Raw genomic sequence first — 19428 nt, 5'->3', positions numbered from 1 at the left:
AATGCTCACTCAAGTCAATAGCTTTGAATCTAAAAAAGAATAACCCCTAACATTATCAGTTCATTGTTCTAGCACTTTATTTACTTGCAAGTTGTTGTACTTTTCCCTCGTTTGACTCTGTTACTTTGCCTTGGTTCGCAAATAAGGCAGAATTGTCTCGGTTTCATGTGCTCATTATATGGTGAGGTTTTGCTGCAAGAGGATCTTTTTTGGGCCAGCCATACTACTGACCAGCCAGACAGCGCCATCAAAAACAAGGACATTTTGTGCATTTTAAACGTATCCCCCCGCTTCGTTCAAGTCTGGAACTCTCCCTATACACAAATTTAGGTGTACAAGAATGTTTTGACTGTATAAGGTCAGTCAGCGCCAGCGGCCACTTAGACTTCATGCTAACGGTACACAAATGCATGGGTCGTCAATTTTTTCTTTATAACCCCTTGTGACAGTATAGTTTTTTTGTTTTTTCAAGTCTATATCTACAGTATGATATTGATTAATGACATCTCTGTAGTATTAATGTAATGTTTCAGCAACGTCACAGATATTACAAAAGAAAATGATTTTGGACAGATTTCGAATTCTAATCTTATCCATCCAAAAACGAATGCTTACAGCTAAGAATCGTTATGTTCCATTATGGTTTGTAGGATTAGTATTGGTGACACCTATCTATATTCACCTTGCGTATTTTTTTCTTCTCAAAGATACTTAACATGTGCTACATTAAGAGCATTTGCACTAGACTGCAATGAAGGAATGTTCTCGAAATAAGACACTAAGTAAAACTTACAAAAAAAACAAACAGAAAAAAACATCTACAGACATTGGTCCAACTGTACTATGGCAGTATTGAATTCATCAGAAGAAATGAGACGCTAAAGCATGCAGAGAGAAATGGATGGACAGAAATGAGAGAGGTTGGGGGTGGGGGTGGGGGGGGGGCAGATTGGGGGTGATGATATAACCACTTTAGCCCCATATGGTTGGGCAGAGTCCCTCAGGGGTCTATACTAGTGTCTTTTCTGTTTTCTGTTATTGTGGGGAAAGCTTTCGCTGAAGATAGCTGATCGACAAGCTCACAACGCAACGTCGACTATTTTCAGCGAAGGCTTTACCCCTCAATACGGACGCTGGGGTTTAAGTGGTTAAGGGAAACACTGCTCCAATGAATCATCTTGTGTTAACTGGACGCTCTGGGACAGCCAATCTATATTCCTGAACATTGAAACAACTCACCTCCAAAGCCAGCAGCTATAAAGTAAGCCTTGAACCTGAGATCGTGTCAGAACTGTTAAATCTGGAGTGACGACAGTCAGCACAACATTGGGGATTTCCAGCGGAAAATTCGCCCATACAGAAGTGGTAACATCGATATGAAGTTCCGCAGAAATCAATTTCCCATATGAAGCAGCTTCAGATTTGACAAATTGGCATAATCTCAGGTTTGAGTTGTTATGTTGCCTTGTTTATGGCCTTTGGAGAGAGTTTCCCCACAAATACTCATTGGGTCGTCTTAGGGTTAGCACATATGAACTCAAAAGCTGAGTGGCAGTTCCTTTTAAGTAACTTAGTTACAGAAGCCTGACTCCATTGTGCTAGGATGCATCAATACTCTATGACAGACAGAGAGAGATGGACTGAAAGAGCCAGGAACAGATAGACAGTGATAACATGCAAAATACACAATTTGATAAATAGGCAGTAGTTAAGTCTGAAGCATAAGTAAAATTAATACAAAAACTTAAAAAATACAAAATGCACACACGCACACTCACACACACCTACAAAACAGTATATATCAGAATAAAACTCTACAAAGAACTATATATATATATATATATATCATATACGTTATGTCACAATTATTCGCCAGAGTCATTGTTTCCTTTTCTATTGTTGCATCGTCACAAGTGTTTGGTTTCGAGTATGGCAGATTAGAAAGAGCCAAAAGTATCAATAAAAGAGACACGGCCACAGACTCACGGGACAACGATCGACAGGGGTCCAGAGGCGAGGTGGTGGAAGTGGGGGAGCCATGGGGCCCGGAACGGGGTTAGGGGTGTCATATCAAGGCTAACTGGGGGAGAAATGTAATTACATCATCATCATCATCAGTGGTACTTTTTGTCGTCAATTTGATGGTTTCTTCTGTTGCAAGGGAGCGGTTTCAGACTGGGGTAGGATCAACTCTTCTTAGGTGCTGAAGTACACTGCAGAAAGACAAGGAAAATAATAAGGTTGTTAAAAATGTTAGTTGAATGTGTGCATGAGAGCTGTTTCAAATTATGGACACCATAAAATGTTACCGTATCTGGACCCTGATATTTACTAAATAACAACATAAATTAACAATTGTCCCCGTTGCCACAGTGGCCTGTGAAACCTTTGTAACGTTTCATGCTTATTCAGGCCCCGTACAATCACATTCACAAAATGACTCACCAGGACTCTGTGTCAAGTGAACAAAGTACCTACACAGTAAAGTTCTCAGTGTTGATGGACTGCAGTTTGTACACACTGAGTTAAATGAACACTGAGGATTTCATTGTGTAACTATCAGTATTATTACTCTACTTGGTTAAATACATCATTTGAAATATATGTATACAATTATGCATATAATTGATACAATAAAAATCGCTAAATTGTTGTATTTAACAATGAATGAGTCTTACCGACGATGACGATGAGGACAATCAGGCATATCACACCCAGGATAATCATCATCTAATGACAGTAGAGAGAAAGCCATCGTTGTTAAAAAGTGCATGACAAAAACAACAAAGTGTACATTTTATCATTTTCAGCATATAGAGGTAGATTGTGACACCAGTGGATGTCCACTAGCTTCACACTATAGGAACCAAATCTTTTGTGTTGACCCAGAATCCAAGACTTAATCTTTTAAATAATAATAGTTCTCTGGTCAACTTGTCTTTTTTTTTTTTTCATTGTGTCAAACATTGTGTTAATATACAGTAATTTAGTATGAAATACATATACAACATTTAAAAGAGGACTAAAAGAAGGCTTATGCTTGTATTCTTGCTGCCTAATCTCAGACTAAATTAGACCTTGAACACCATGTGAATACAATTAACTACCCTTAAAAAAATTTTGCACACCATCAAGACCCCCCCCCCCCCTCCACATTTTCAATTTCTTTAGATGTAGGCCAACATGGCACTTCAGACACTGCCTGAGCACAATTTGAGACATTGTTCAGTCTGACCATAACAAACTGACTGTCCAAGGCTGCCCCTGGGACAAAGCACATTCCACGAGGAGTACTTCCAACACTCTGCATGCATGTGCACACTCTCACCTTGGCATTCTTCCACCAGTATTTATTCTTCAGTTTTGCAGCGCTGGTCTCAAACTGGGAGGCTCCAGCCTGCAGAGCGTCAGCCCTGTCGTCCAGCTCCGACAGCTTCTGATCACGCTCTAGAACCTTGTCCACGTTTACACGCATGATGTCCACCACCTGGGTGGATGACACGTGGCACAGAGGAGGGCAGAAGCACAAAACATTACTGGATTATTATGGCATGGCCTGTTAGAGTCATTCCAAAATTACAGCACTGTCATTATTAGTGCGAGATATCATATCATTGCTATGGGCAAAAAACATTGTATCTCCATATTTCATCCTATTACGCTTTTTGATCAATTGAATGCCCTAAATAATAACTGCAGTACATTGGATCCATGTACTGCAGTTTTGGAAATAGAAGGTTTGCATATATATCACACATTCATGGTAAATATGAATATGGTGACTTTGGGTTTGAACCTTGGTCACTCACCTCATCCACTTGTGCCTGTGTCTGTTGCAGACGGCGGTTGCTGGTGAGGTTGGGGGGCTGAGTTCCATCTGCAGGGGCGCCAGCGGCTGGGGCAGACCTAGCCACGGAAACACAGGTTCTCAATATTGTGCACATTCAGTACTCAGACATAAAAAGATGACACTGGAGTGGCAGGTATAGTCTAGTAGTCACTGTGACTGTCATGTTGCACAAGGATCTGCAAAGTTCACGCCCAGCTACTGTCCTGTTAAAGACTCTTTGAACAAGACACATCAAACCACATTTTCACACTCATTAAAGGTCAATCTGGATAAGAGTTTCAGATAGATGTCATCTATCTATAAATTCCAGAAACCTGTGTCTGTCTGTTTTTCTCAGGCATAACTCGGGCACCACCCAACCAGTTGACTTGGCGTGTGTGTCACCGATGACCTGGGGGTGTTCGGAGGGGTGAGGGGAGGGGGTTTAAAAGGTGGCCGGGTGCTCCAATGAACACAGTTGGCCACAGGGGGGAAGCCTCAAGGGAGGACATTCTCTGTTGCTGCACTAACAACAACCCCCTACAAGCAGGTCAGGGTGCCTGCTCAGCAGAATGGGGAGGGATAGCATGTTCCTCTGCATGCCCTCCCGGTGAACTCCTCACTGTCAGGCTACTCCATGTGTATCGGAGGAGACGTGTGGTCCTCTACACACCCTCCCCAGACCAACAGTAGGGGTTGGCACTAGTAACAGGAACAGGAACTATACACATGTTGGGGATTGATATAACTATTAAATTGGGGAGAAAGAAATGAATGGCGCAAAATGCCATGTTAACTGACACGCTTCCTAATTGTATTTTGGTTTTATGGCAGAGAACGCAATGATTTAGATCACCTCTGATATAGTCGCTTTCAAAATCAGGGGCGCCATCTTTTCACATTACGTGTGGTATATTGTGTTGTTGCTCTGTCTCTCTAAAAGCCTGTAGCATCACCTTGTAGTAACTGAAAGGGTTTGCCAGTACTTTAACCAACACAAAGTAGTTCCGCCTTCATAGAAGCAAAGGATACCAAAGTTCTGCTTGTGGTGAGGCAGACTAAGGAAAAAATACTGAGGCACTCCCGTCTTCATGTGAATTTTTTTTTACATTTATTTTAGCAGATGAGCAAGGCAACAGCTGACCGACGCATTTTGACACTTCAACAGGGTCTAGTTCCGCCTTCATCTCTGCTACTTCTTTGTCAGACCAATCAGCACCTGCATGACTCAGTGCTACATCACCTTTTTTTTTTATTCCTGTTTTTTAATGACAGGACAGAGAGAGTAGAAAGAGGGATGACATCATGTGACACAAGACACGGGCCCGATTCAAACCCATGATGGTGTGATCGGGTTGTGTGCCTATGTGGTACACGCAACAATAGGTTGAGTCACTAGGAGTACATTTGATAACAAAATGAATGCAAATTCTTGCTTAACCATATGGTTAACATGTTTGTCACGTATTCTGCTGATATTGTAATCCATAACTCCTACTCCCTTTTACACACCCCATTCATGAGTGAGGTATACACAGGCAGTCAAACTGATAGATAGAGTGAGAGAGAATTATTTAACTATGAAGTGTCATTCACCACAGCAAAGTGAAAGCTCTGTAAAAGATCCAAACCACAAGCATTATCTGCTCTTTGTAACAGATGAGACCGGGAATATTTTAAAGCCACATTTTAAAGCTACAACTACGATAAGTGAAGCTGTGAAGTAGTAAACTAGTTTATGGGGTCACAATTCCACGTGCTATATCTGATGCTGCAGGTTGTTTTGTACAGTACATCTCATCTGTGAGAAGTTCCTCTTAAGGTCAAACCGCACCAATGCAACTAGTTGCAACTCCTTGCAACAAAACAGTTTTAAGGTCAACCGCACCAATGCAACTCCTTGCAACTGCCATTTGGGATAATGGTTGCAAGCAGTTGCATGGTGAATCATTGGTGTGTAGTGGGCTTTAAGTGAGGAGAGACAGAACTCTGCATAAAGGTCACCTTTAAATGCTGCTACACAACTTGCTAATCCCCATGTGACAACAAATCCTTCTACAATAGTTAATCTAGAAGTTTTTCTTTCGTCATTATCATCTCCAGACAGACACTGAGTTTATTACATTTTCTACAGTATATTGTGCCCAGTATCAAACAAAACACCAAGTCAAGTTCCTAACACAAGTGTATGCCAAATAGAAGCCTGTTTTTGATATAGGACAGGCAACATCTAACTGTATGTGTAGACCCAACAATATTTTGTGCTACATTCTATTCTACCTCTCTGCCCCGGAACCAGCAAAAACATCATCATATGTACTTCAGGAGATTGGCTGTCAATACAGTGAGGTCATAAATAAGTGTCATACTCATCTATAACGTCACTGCACAACTGGGTGTTATACTTAATGACTTGAATGACTCATTTGTCTCCTGGTGGTAAAACACAGGCACAGATGTATATCTCCTCATGCAATGTTTTTGCAGTATTTATTGACTGATTGATTGACTGATTGATTGATTGATTGATTGATTGATTGATTGATTGATTGATTGATTGATTGATTGATTGATTGATTGATTTGCCAAAGAAATATATATATCTAAGTTCAAACTGGGGCCAACATATTGTTGAGGCTGAATGAACCAGAGTAGCTGGAGCAAATGGAACCTGTTCATCCTGTTCAATTTGCATTCATACTGCTGTTGCCCCAACAACTGGCATCCATTTATCAAATACAGCAGGTCATGTGTCCTGGTGTTTGTCTGGTGAAGGCCAGAGAAACAAGTCGTGCATTCCAGTTTTGACTTGTGAGACCATAAAACAACCCAAAGCACACCACAGAGTATACAGCAGATGACACTCCTATCATGTCACAGAATGTCTTCTGACATAGACAGTGGTATGGCACACAATGAACATCTAAAAAAAAAGGTTTAAACACTGAAACCCTCTAGACTTAGTAAACTGGACCTGAGTTGGCTCTGTCTCCAAAGCGCTTCGCCATAAATAGCCGATCTACAAGCTCATGCGTTGTGAGCTTGTAGATCTGCTATTTTTGCCTAATGTTCCTCCCAGAACATGGATGCTGCGGTTCTTAATGAACTTAATGAACAAGCTGCTAATAGACTGTTGGGTCGGCATAGCCTTTCACATTCCTCTCCCTAAAACGCTACCAGACACGAATTGACTGCGTGCAACGTCAAATAAAATGTAGCTACATCTTTTCAGACCCCCTTTCAAGGCAGAGGCTACAACAAATTAATCTAGTGCAGAGGTTCTCAACCTTTTCAGGCCGTGACCCCCAAAAATGATCATATTTTAACTGGGAACCCCCCACTCTGATAAGCACTTGGAATGTAGGAGTTGAGGCAGTACATTTAGTTTGACTCTAGATACTTTTTTTTTTAAATAGCCGATCTACAAGCTCACAATGCCTCAAAAAGCGAGGTGTTGTGAGCTTGTAAATCTGCTATTTTCAAAATGTTTGCCTATTTCTTACATTATTTGACAATTTGGCCAATGTTTGACCAGTTTTTATAGTGTAGTTTGTTGATTACTTTTGATGCAGTGATGGTGTTTCTTCTTTTCTGTCTTTTTGAGGTATTAAAAAGCTCTTAAAAGTCCTTAAATCGTCACTTCACCGTCAGCTGGGAACCCCCACAAAATCATGTGGGGATCCCCCTGGGGGTCCCGACCCACAGGTTGAAAACCGCTGGTCTCGTGAACGACGTTCGCGAGCGCGTCCCCCGCACTCGTGCGCACACACACACACACACACACACACACACACACACACACACACACACACACACACACACACACACACACACACACACAGGCTGTGTGTTGTTCAGCACCGGACAGCGCCGCTTTTCAGCACCAAGGACAGAGTCTGATCAGCAGCAGACTGGTCGCTCCATATGTTTGTTTTAGTCTCAATGACGGTGGATTAACCTAGATTATAATATGCATCGTTTCGGATGGTATTTCCCGACCCAGTTGTCTCTCTAACGTGTGAATAAATCCCGTCGAGCATGACTCGACGAGGCCTGTTTTAAAACGGCTATAGTAGCCTTACAACGTCGAGGAGGGCGTTCCTTTTGACACAAATAATAGCCTATGATCCATGGCGATCATTTGTGTGACAATGTTATCTATTTCTATTTTACATTCAGCCCATACAGTAGGCTAAACATCGTCGTTTTAAAAAAGATTAAATTAGCTCAATTAGCCATCATCGTATGGTAGGGCCATAGGCTATTTCAACAGCATTTAATGGCGTGATGTTGCTCAGCCTCCTGTGTGCACATATTGACAGACGATGGCTTGTCACGGCCATCTTTCCACAGCCGACACTTAAAACACTTGTCGGAAAACAGCAACATGCAGTATAAACAAACGGGCCCTGAATATATAAAGATACGATGACCTGCTATAAGACACTGATGAGAAAGCAAACAGGGGGGGGGGGAATACACCCTTGCTTTGTAACTGTCCGCCCTCGTATAAACGACAACCGACGACATTTCTAGGCTAAATTCTGAAATTCAGACTCCGATCGGGTGTTCATTTAACTCTGAGAGTGTACAGATGGAACCAAATGGACCCGTAAGGGTCCATTTGGTTCCATCTGTACACTCTCAGAGTTAAAAGAACAGCAAGGGTCCATTTAATAGGCTCTATTTGTAGGCTACAGGCTACACTCTGGATTTGATGTAGCCTACCCCCACCCCCCACGGTAGGCTAATATCACAAACTAGGCCTAATCCAAAACACGATAATGTAAATAGTCGAATGTATAGAAATGAGTCATTTATAAGCCTTTTGGGCAATCACACGGCATCGCTTTAAAATCAAACCAGTCCAATCTGGAATGAAATGACGTGCGTTGCCCAGTGTAAAAAAAAAAAAAAAAGCATGACTAAAAACGAACAAAATAGCGACCGATCACGGCTGAAATGAAATAAATAAGCCTGTTTACTGACAGATCAAAGGCCTTTATTAAAGCCTCACGCTTGTAACGTATGAACATATGGCTTTATATTACAACATGCACACATTAGCCTATAAGTCTTCAGGGCTCATTTAACTGCGAGAGCGTATAGCTACAGTTGGAAACAAATGGACCCTTGGGGGGTCTATATTGGTTTCATTCATTTTAACACTGAGGATTTTACTGTGCAAGGTTAGGGCCCAGGTGTTGGCTTAACACTACGTTTTTAGACCATTTCAACACGTTGACTACGTGTGTTTCCCCCCCACCCTTCCTATGTGCTTCTTCAGCATCACAATCGCAATTAAAGTGAATCCATAACCAACGGACGCAACGGTCGAAATAACCCCAACGGTCGAATGTCTGAATGACAAGGCAACCGTTTAAATCCTATTATTTCGCGAATATCACCAATCACGTCGCGAAATTACAAGTGGCTCACACAACAAATTAGCCCTATAAAAAAAAAGCACAGGGAATATTCGGCCTATATACGTGAGATTATGTAATAAAACAGGCTATACTTACATTTTTCCTGGTGATGTGGGCTATATAATGCAGAAATCCTCGTGTTGGAGATGTTCGTAGTATAAGTGGCTCTAGTCGCTTTAAGTGGATTGCCTTGTGCAGCTCGTCTACCCTCTGGCACGTACCCTTCGAGAGGTTATTCTCTGCTCCGTGCGCTGCTTTTGTTTACCGATCAAAATGCGTCCCCCTTCCCTTCCAAACAATCTGCCCTCTCGGCCTATAATGATATTATTATATAATAATGTAAGGTCGTGCAGCGCCCACAAGGCTTTGATATTTCTTCGACCGCCGGTCCTCCACAAGTCCACAGTGTCACTACCGTTAATAAACGCGTAATAAGGTAGATGATCTATCCCATCGCTCGGAAGGGCGGTCGGTCGCGCTTTGATTGGCTGGTTGGTTATAAAGGCATTGGCAACTAGGCAATAGCATATAGGCTACATCTAAACACCATATGGGTAACCGGAGTCCCTCAGGGCTCAATACTAGTATTTTCCGTTTTCTGTTATTGTGGGGATGGAAAGCTGTCTCTGAAAATAGCCGATCGACAAGCTCACAATGCGGTTGAGAGCTTGTCGATCTGCTATTTTCAGCGAAAGCTTCCCCCACAATACTGATGCTGGCGTTTAAGTGGTTAAAACTACTGTTTCAATAAAACTTAGTTCGTGTAGATCTGGCCACCATTTCAAAGACCTCAGACAGAAACATCTTTCAGTCTTTGTGAATGGCTACTTGCTGTCCATGGACATTGCATTTCTCATACGTGCATGATGCACATATGAGACATTTTTAATATAGACTAATTATCAACGCAATTTGTATCATTCTGAAATTGTTCAGTCATATTTTTTATGTTTTATTACGCTGTCATTTGTCACTGGTTCCCTGACAACCAACTGTAGCCAATTACAGCACGGACATCTCTGTGGGCTATGGGGTCTAGACTCCACCGTAATAACCTGTCGCCTGGATTAGAAAGGGACAAAGATGGCTTGGTGACGTCACTCCCGGGTCTCATGTTGAGATAGGTGGCCAAAGATTGTTTCTAATTATTATTAACGATACCGACCTTTTTTTCTACAGCTATGTTATGACCCTAAACGTGTCCCATTCATGGGAATCACTTATATGCCCACGTTTAGACTAATGTGCTTATAAAGGCTACTTATGGTGGTGAGGATGTATGTCAACAAAATGGCGTTCTGTATAGGGGGTGTGGTAAATTCAAGTGGTCTGTTATTTGGTTATTTATTTCCTACTGATCTGTCATGAAATATTGGTCAGGTCAACATGATGAATTTATTTGTAGTGACAACTAGATATATGAGCCATGCTGCCTTAACGTTCTGTTTATTTTTCTTTGTATAATTATTGCTATTATAATGTTTTTAGCCTATAATAATACTCTTCTTCTACTACTACTACTACTACTACTACTACTACTGCTGCTGCTGCTACTACTACTACTACTACTACTACTACTACTAGCCTACTACCACCACTAATAAGTGTAATAATAATAATAATAATAATAATAATAATAATAATAATAATAATACATCATAATGATAATACATCATTATACATCATAATATAACAATAATAACAATTGTATCTATTGTACTCACCTTCTTTTGAAGACTTTTGTACTTAAATCAGGATACTAACAATATCTTGAAAGGATGGATAACGTTTTTGGGCCATTATTATCATAATAAAAATAGCTGCCTTTTTTGAAAATATGATTTTCTTACATTATTCAAAGTCAAAAAAGGTCAAAGTACAGCACTCAGTGTATACACACATTTACAAAACACCACAATGGAAATAAGCTCTCAAGATTTTTTTTTGTTTTATCCTTTTGACAGATATCTCCAAATATATGTTAATGCATACTGTACATTTTTCTCAACAATCAATCAATCAATCAATCAATCAATCAATAAATCAATAAATCAATAAATCAATAAATCAATCAATCAATCAATCAATCAATCAATCAATCAATCAATCAATCAATCAGTGCAAATACAAATCAGTTTATAGTTCGCAATTCAAAAGGCAAAGTCTGTTGAACAACTAGAAATATTAGGCATTTCAGTGCAGCAGTATATTCAGTCAACTCACAAGTGCAACAATAGAATGGCATTGGCTCTAACTAATAACAAGAGGGCCTCTCTAGAGGAGGTGGCTGGCCTGTCGCATGGACTTGTAAGCCAGTGGTTCTCAAACGTTTTCATGTCAAGGACCCCAAAATGATATGTGTTTGGCCGCGGACCCCCATCTAAAAATATTTTGTTCCAGGGACCCCCCAGAAGCAAAGATTTGAGTTTCAAATGTTCGCTTTAAAAATATATACATTCAAAGACTTGCACAAATTTCACGATTTTCCAAAAATAGCAGATCTACAAGCTCATAGCGCGGCACTCGGTGCCGCGCTATGAGCTTGAATATCTACTATTTTTGAATAGCCAAAGTATAAAATATGGATAAAGGGGTTACTTAAAATTATTGTGACACTTTAGTAACTCATTTAGCTGGGGACCCCCTGGTACCCCCCCAAGGACCCCTGGGGGGTCCCCGGACCCCACTTTGAGAACCAATGCCGTAAGCAGAAGCAGAGGTCTTACACGCTTCTCCTTATCAACGGGAGACCAGTGGAGATGGTGGACAGTTTCAAGTCGCACATCACGGAGGGCCTGACCTGGAATGCACACTCAGGCTATATGGCAAAGAAATGCCTGCAGCACTTCAGGCAGCTGAGGAATCTCGTATGGTCCTGAAATCTTTCTACTCTGCTACATCCCAGAGCATCCTGTCACGCGCCATCTCTATATGGTATGTAAAAGAGCTCTTCCCAGGACCTGCGAGTGCTGCGGAAGCCACAGGGAGCTCTCTCGCGTTCCTGCAGAACATACACATCATCATCATCCTAGAAATGGTCTGCTTGCGATGATGCGAAATGGAAAGCACTGGAGGCCGGGGTCTCACAGCCTGGGACTCAAGGCTCAGAATGAGTTATTTTCTCCTTCATGTGTTCATGAGTTTTGGCACCACAACGGTCAGGCAAATACTGTAGTGGCTCTGAGGAGCACACTGGAAGGCATCAGTGAGCGAGACCTGTCCGTGCAGCGGTGATCACTTTCATTGACTTCAAAAAAGCTTTTGACACCATACATCAGGGGAAACTCATGAGCATTCTCCGGGCATATGGTGTTCCCGAGAAGATGGTGCAGGCAATCTACAGTTGGATTCAAGCCAAGAGATGATTTGATGTCACATGGGTGGACCATCACAGACACGGTCAGAGAGAGAAGGATGAGGCCGACTGGGCACTGGGTCAGTGGGTCAGGCACCTGGGACTGATGGCGGCTCGCACACTGATGGTTGGCTCCCACTGATACTGTGGGAGCCAACCCAACAGAAGGGGGCATTCGTGAACACACTGTGGCTTGACAGCGGAGTCAGCAACACTGCAGAGCTCCAGACCATGATGCTAGAGAATAATAATAATAATAAACTTTATTTGTATAGTACCTTTCATGACATGAAATGCAGCTCAAAGTGCTTTACAGAGCAAGAATACATTTACAATTACAACTAATTTAACAATAAAGCAAAAAAGAAAAGCAAAAGCATAAAACAACATTAAAATAATAGCAAAAGGCAGTGAATCAGGCAATACAGTGAGGACATGGATAACAACACATGCAGAGATTAAAAAATCAACCAAAAAAATCAACTAAAAGCAAGAGTGAAGAAGTAGGTCTTGAGCTGTGCTTTAAAGCTATCCACAGAGGCTGCCTGTCTTAGGTGTAATGGGAGTTTATTCCACGCTGTCGGTTCGTAGAAGCAGAATGCTGCTTCACCGTGTTTTTTTATGTCATTGTAGGCACTTCGAGCAGGTCAGCACTTGAAGACCTGAGGGGGCGGTTTGGAACATATCTAGGCAGGCAGTCATAGAGGTAGGAAGGTGCCAGACCATTTAGAGCTTTATAAACTAGTAAAATAATTTTAAAATCAATCCTAAAAACAACCGGGAGCCAGTGTAGTGAAGCTAGAACTGGAGTAGTATGTTCTCTCATCTTAGTTTTAGTTAAAACTCTGGCTGCCGCATTTTGAACAAGTTGTAATCTGTCAGTTGTTTTCTTTGGCAGGATAGGAAAGAGTGTAGGGTAGCGATCCAGGAGTCCCGAGTTGGTGTCGGCTAGTCCGCACCCTCACATCCCATCTCATCGTATGCATGGGATTGATATAACACATCTGAAGGATGTTGCCTCGCCCTCAACATGAATGAACATGTTGTGTGACTGTAACCACCTTAACAGATCTCATAGAGTTAGACATGTTGCTCAGCTCTCCCATACAAAGAGAAGGAAGAGGAGAGAACAGCACATATTTGGTGATACTGTATTGACCAGCATTTCTGGCACCCACAAAGGCCCAATGAGGGCCCATTATGGGCACTGTAGATTTAAATTTCCATCTTACAAAATGTTGTTTTTACATCTCCCATGGGGTCCAGGGATCCTAGAGCAGGTCACTGATTCTACACACCCCCTGTTTGATCATCTCCCAAGGGGATGGTGTTGCTGGCCTGCTGGCATCAGTAAGATCAGGTGGCGTGCTGCAATGGTAACTGCTGTGTGGCTGTGTGTACACATGTATCCATTCAATGTTGATTCAGTGAAGTTATTTTCCTGGTATGAGTGCTGTAGGTCTATGGATGATCACATACAAGCAAGTATTTTTCCATGATCGTAATCATCACTCATTAAAAATGCTTCATTAAAAGGATTTTCAAAATGTCCAATAGAATCCTATAGGATTATGACATTCCTATCAGAATCCTACATAATTTTCCAATGTTCAAATAGAATCCTCTTCTGAATATTCCTTATAATTTCTGTCACCTCATCATCTTATTGAAATCCTATCGAAACTTTCCACTGGAAATGTTACTGGATGTAGTCCATAGAACTAAAAAGCACTTCACTTTGACACATTGGGAGCTTGTAGATCGGCTATTTTCAAATAGCTGATGCATAATAGCCTATAGGGTTAGAGTGATTAAACTGATTCTGATATAATTTAGCTGGGGACCCCATGAAACCCCCATGACATTTTTTGTTACTAGAAGTAGATTTTTTATTATTAGGCTACAAAATATACAGTGACCACTTCAGCCCTATATACATTTTGGCCATTTGAAAATAGCAGATCTACAAGCTCACAATGCGTCGCGATGCGACACATTGTGAGCTTGTAGATATTCTATTCTCAAATGATTTTTATACATCTTACACAATTGAAAACTTGTGAAATTGGACATTCTGCATAATGAGTACTTTCAACTTTTGGCACTTTATAGATTTTGATACCAATACTTTTGTACTTTTACTCAAGTCAATTTTGAATTCTGGACTTTTTCTTGTAACAGAGTATTTCTACATTGCAATATTGATACTTTTACTTAAGTAAAACATTTGAATACTTTCCCCACCACTGCACAATACACATCAATCACACAGTAGTAGGCCTATAGACCAATCATTTGTTTACCAACATTGAGACTGGATGCACAGGTGATTGTTTCATGCAATCAATTCTCAACCTGTTGTTTCGGGGCACCCCAACCCCCTCTTGTGTGTTGGCTAGTGCTGCGCGCCCTAGCTAGACCTGACAGAATGGGTTTCATTTGCAACCAGTGTGACGTCGTCTGTTAAGGGTTGACTATAGAGCATCGCAGTTCCCGCCCACTTCCTGGTTTTTCGTGGTGCCGGAAGGAAAAGCTCAATGCATTTTTCCCATTGACATTTCCAAAAATATTTATATCAATGAATTTAAGCCTAGAATCAAGCCATCCAGGGTCCTGGTGAATCATGACCATAAAACGTTTTTTTCTGTGATTTTTTTAATTTTATATTTAATGATATGATATACTTATATTTAATAAATACCCTCTGTTTTGCCGTTTTCAAAAAAGTTTTTTCACAGAATCAAACGTTTTATGGTCATGATTCACCAGGACCCTGGATGGCTTGATTCGAGGCTTAAATTCATTGATATAAATATTTTTGGAAATGTCAATGGGAAAAATCCATTGAGCTTTTCCTTCCGGCACCACGAAAAACCAGGAAGTGGGCGGGAACTGCGATGCTCTATAGAGCGTCACAGTTCCTGTTTTTTTTGGTGCCGGAAGAAAAAACTCAATGCATTTTTCCATTGACATTTCCAAAAATATTTATATCTATTAATTTAAGCCTCGAATCAAGCCATCACGAGATGACATGAATCATGACCATAAAACGTTTTATTTTATATTTAATTATATGATATACTATATTTAATAAATACCCTTTGTTTTGCCGTTTTCAACAAAAAAAAATCACAGAATCAAACGTTTATGGTCATGATTCATGTCATGTCATGATGGCTTGATTCGAGTCTTAAATTAATAGATATAAATATTTTTGGAAATGTCAATGGAAAAATGCATTGAGTTTTTTCTTCCGGCACCAAAAAAAACAGGAAGTGGGCGGGAACTGCGACGCTCTATAGCACCTTTAAGGGGTCTATTTGATTCTATTTTTTCGCTCGACACCACCCCCAGGTGGTGAGTCAGTTTGCTTGCTACCTAGAGTTCAGGAACTTTTCGTTTAGTAATGTCTTGGTAAAGGCAAGTTGGAGCGTGTTCATTCGCCCTGGTTCAGGTGACAGCAGGTGTCAAACTAATCAGTCACCTGTTGCCTGTTGCCTCTCCAAACAGAGATGCAGCAGAACCACAGCAGCAGGCGATATCCAATATCTTGGAACAATGTTAACTTGATGCACAAATAAGACGGCAGGCCACCGAAGAGAATTCATCCATTTCTATAAATTACCATTTGTTTAAGAGCGAGACAGAAACAGAACTGGTGCCTTTGAATCTGAGTATGAGGTTCCCATTCCAAAATCAACGCATATCTGTCTGATATTGCAGGAGAATGTCTAGCCCTAGAATGTCTGTGATCTTACATACATTTCAAGTATTCCAAATACACAGTCATAGATCTCTCTCGGTCCCCCACTGTGTAGTGCCCATCTGCGCGGCCATAAAAGTGCTCTAAACTCCGTCTGTACTCACCCAATAATTAATTCCTAAGACGTGGAGTCATATTTTGTCCTCTAGTTTCATATCCATGTGAAAGTTCTGCCAGAAAACGTGTGTTTAGTCAAATATCTCCACTTATTCACGAGCTGCACACGGACGAGTTCTGTGCGACGCGAGGGGCCAGGAATGATTGCAGCACTGAATATACGTAACTTCCTTAAGGACGCACAAATGTTTGGGACACACAATTGGCAGGTGATGATTCATTACCCCGCACCAATCACAAGCACCTGTCAATTGTGTGTCCCAAACATTTGTGCGTCCTTAAGGAAGTTACGTATATTCAGTGCTGCAATCATTCCTGGCCCCTCGCGTCGCACAGAACTCGTCCGTGTGCAGCTCGTGAATAAGTGGAGATATTTGACTAAACACACGTTTTCTGGCAGAACTTTCACATGGATATGAAACTAGAGGACAAAATATGACTCCACGTCTTAGGAATTAATTATTGGGTGAGTACAGACGGAGTTTAGAGCACTTTTATGGCCGCGCAGATGGGCACTACACAGTGGGGGACCGAGAGAGATCTATGACTGTGTATTTGGAATACTTGAAATGTATGTAAGATCACAGACATTCTAGGGCTAGAGAATGTCATACTAAATTCGTGAAGAATGGAAAGATACAGCCATGAATCGTTGCCTGCCCCTGCAGGCCTACTGATCTGTGAGTTAAATTATATTCTATTCCTGGTGGGTTCCAATGTTATGGATGGCCGCTGTGCCATAGTGCAGTGGTTCTCAACCTGTGGGTCGGGACCCCCAGGGGCTCCCCACATGACCCCAGATGACAGTGGAGTGACAATTTAAGGAACTTTATTAAGACCTTTTTTTAATACCAAAAGAAAAAAGATCAAAAGTAGTCAACAAACTATACTATAGAAACTGGTCAAACATTGGCCAAATTGTCATATAATATAAGAAAGAGGCATTGTGAAAATAGCCGATCTACAGAGCTTGTAGATCTGCTATTTTCACAATATTTATCTGTGGAACCGAGTCAAACTAAATTGAATGCCTCAACTCCTACATTCCAAGTGCTTATCAGAGTGGGGGGGTCCCCAGTTCAAATATGATAATCTTTTTTGGGGGGGGGGGTCACGGCCTGAAAAGGTTGAGAACCACTGCCATAGTGTTTTAACTGTGTTGGCCGTCACTTGGCCCCACTGATCTGTGAGTTAATCATTATTCCATTCTGTTCTGTTCTATTCTATACGCCATGGGTTCAGATGTCATGAATGCCTGCCATGCCATGCCATGCCATGCCATGCCTGCCATGCCATATTCTATTCTATTCTATTCTATTCCTGGTTCAAATGTCATGGATGGCTGTCGTGCCATAGTGGACTGATTTAACTTTGTTGGTATAGCCTATTTTCTATTTTTTGTGTGTGATTAGAACCTTTGGTCAAGAAAGTCTTTGGTCAAGAGGATGCTGGAACATTTTCAACATATGGCAACCTCCCCCATAGGCTTTGTTCATGTAAATTGCAGTTATTTAGTCAAGTATGGCCTTCAGCATTTTCTACTGGAATTTGCAGGTCAGATGATCTGGTTATGGTAAAGAGGGGGGGGGGGGTAAATTAATCACTCAAGCAAAGAGGTAGGCAGCGTAGGAGAGGCAGGTGAGAAGGTCCTGCATGGACCTCCAGTCGATTATAGACTGACCTTTATTGCATTGGAATATGGTCCATTTCCACAGCAGATATTTTGACAGGTATGCTATACGCACAAGGTAATATTAATTGTGGGTATATTTCATTTAGGTGTTTCTGTATGCAAGCTTAACGTTATTGTATAGTGGATGTCCATGCTGGTGCACAGTAACACCTAAAACACACACAATTAATGTAGCTGCATTTACCCATTGAAATGGCTGCAAATTGACTATTGCACGACTGCAATAGTCAATTGTGCACTATTGCATTGTAGCCTGGTAAACCCTCCCTCCGGAAATCTCATTTCTATTTGATTCCAGGAGTGAATCAAATAGAAATTAGATTTCCGGAGGGAGGGTTTACCAGGCTAATTGCATTGTGCCTTCTTGTGTTTGTCTTTAGCTTAAATGTCTATAAAAACAATTTAAACTCTTGGATTAGGAAGAGGTAGGGAAGTTTACGCTCTAGATTCAAGGCTTACTAGGGCTGAAAACGGGTGTGAGGCCAGCATGAAACTCCATAAACAACAAAAAGGCTTGCACACTGAAAGATGAAAAATTAGGCTCTTTAGATGCAAAAATAGTACTTTACTTACAGAAGTGCAAAGGTGCCATGGTGAAATAAAGTGACACAGAGAGTGGATGTTTCGGTCCTCAGACCAAATGTTTCGGTCCTGGATGAAACATCCAGCCTCAGTTTTCATCTTTCAGTGTGCGAGCCTTTTTGTTGTTTATGGACTCTTGGATTAATTCATGGGGATCCCAGTGTGTTGTACTGATAACATGCAAGTACAACTTAATAACTTTAACAACATCATACTCCATGGTCCATGCATTTGTAAATATCTTTATTTATTTATTTTTCTCCTATTTTGATGTTCATTTGGCAACATTTCAAATCAGGGCTGACCTCTCAGTGTGTCCCCCGAAGTGGAAACATGTATTGTAGGTTTTAATGAATGACCAGTGGTGGACAAAGTACTATTTTATGCTTTTAAAAATACATATTAATAAGTATTCAAAAGTACATGCTTCTAGAAATACTTAAGTATTCAAAAGTAAAGTATATTTTCTTTTTTAATATCAATGCATTGCTGTGTTGAAATGTAGACATCCCCCCCCCGAAAGGAAACTAGCAGATCTACAAGCTCACAGCATGCGACGTGACACGTTGTGAGCTTGTATATCTGCTATTTGTAATAGGGCTCAAGTCATAAGTGGAGTCAAAAGTACAATAATTTGTCTTTGAAATGAAGTGGAGTGAA

The 19428-nt window shown here is 41.0% G+C and overlaps 1 protein-coding gene across 1 annotated transcript; it reads right to left on the bottom strand.

Annotated features, from left to right (window-relative positions):
* Positions 1 to 1825: 1825 nt before the first annotated feature.
* vamp2 (vesicle-associated membrane protein 2) lies at positions 1826 to 9639 on the bottom strand. Its single transcript, XM_080434911.1, has 5 exons — positions 9355 to 9639; positions 3810 to 3906; positions 3329 to 3487; positions 2679 to 2730; positions 1826 to 2213 (listed from the first exon to the last, which is right to left on the bottom strand). Coding segments are annotated over exons 1-5 (327 nt in total). The 5' UTR covers positions 9357 to 9639; the 3' UTR covers positions 1826 to 2196.
* Positions 9640 to 19428: the final 9789 nt, after the last annotated feature.

This window comes from Gymnoscopelus braueri, assembly GCF_963280865.1.
Source record: "Gymnoscopelus braueri genome assembly, chromosome: 8".
NCBI lineage: Eukaryota > Metazoa > Chordata > Actinopteri > Myctophiformes > Myctophidae > Gymnoscopelus > Gymnoscopelus braueri.
This window is presented reverse-complemented; position numbering and strand designations above follow the sequence as displayed.

Coding starts and splice junctions, on each gene's coding strand:
- vamp2 (XM_080434911.1), bottom strand. Junction 3,488..3,809: donor CACAGGCACAAGTGGATGAG/GTGAGTGACCAA, acceptor TCATCCACCCAG/GTGGTGGACATCATGCGTGT. Junction 2,731..3,328: donor ACTGGTGGAAGAATGCCAAG/GTGAGAGTGTGC, acceptor TACTGTCATTAG/ATGATGATTATCCTGGGTGT.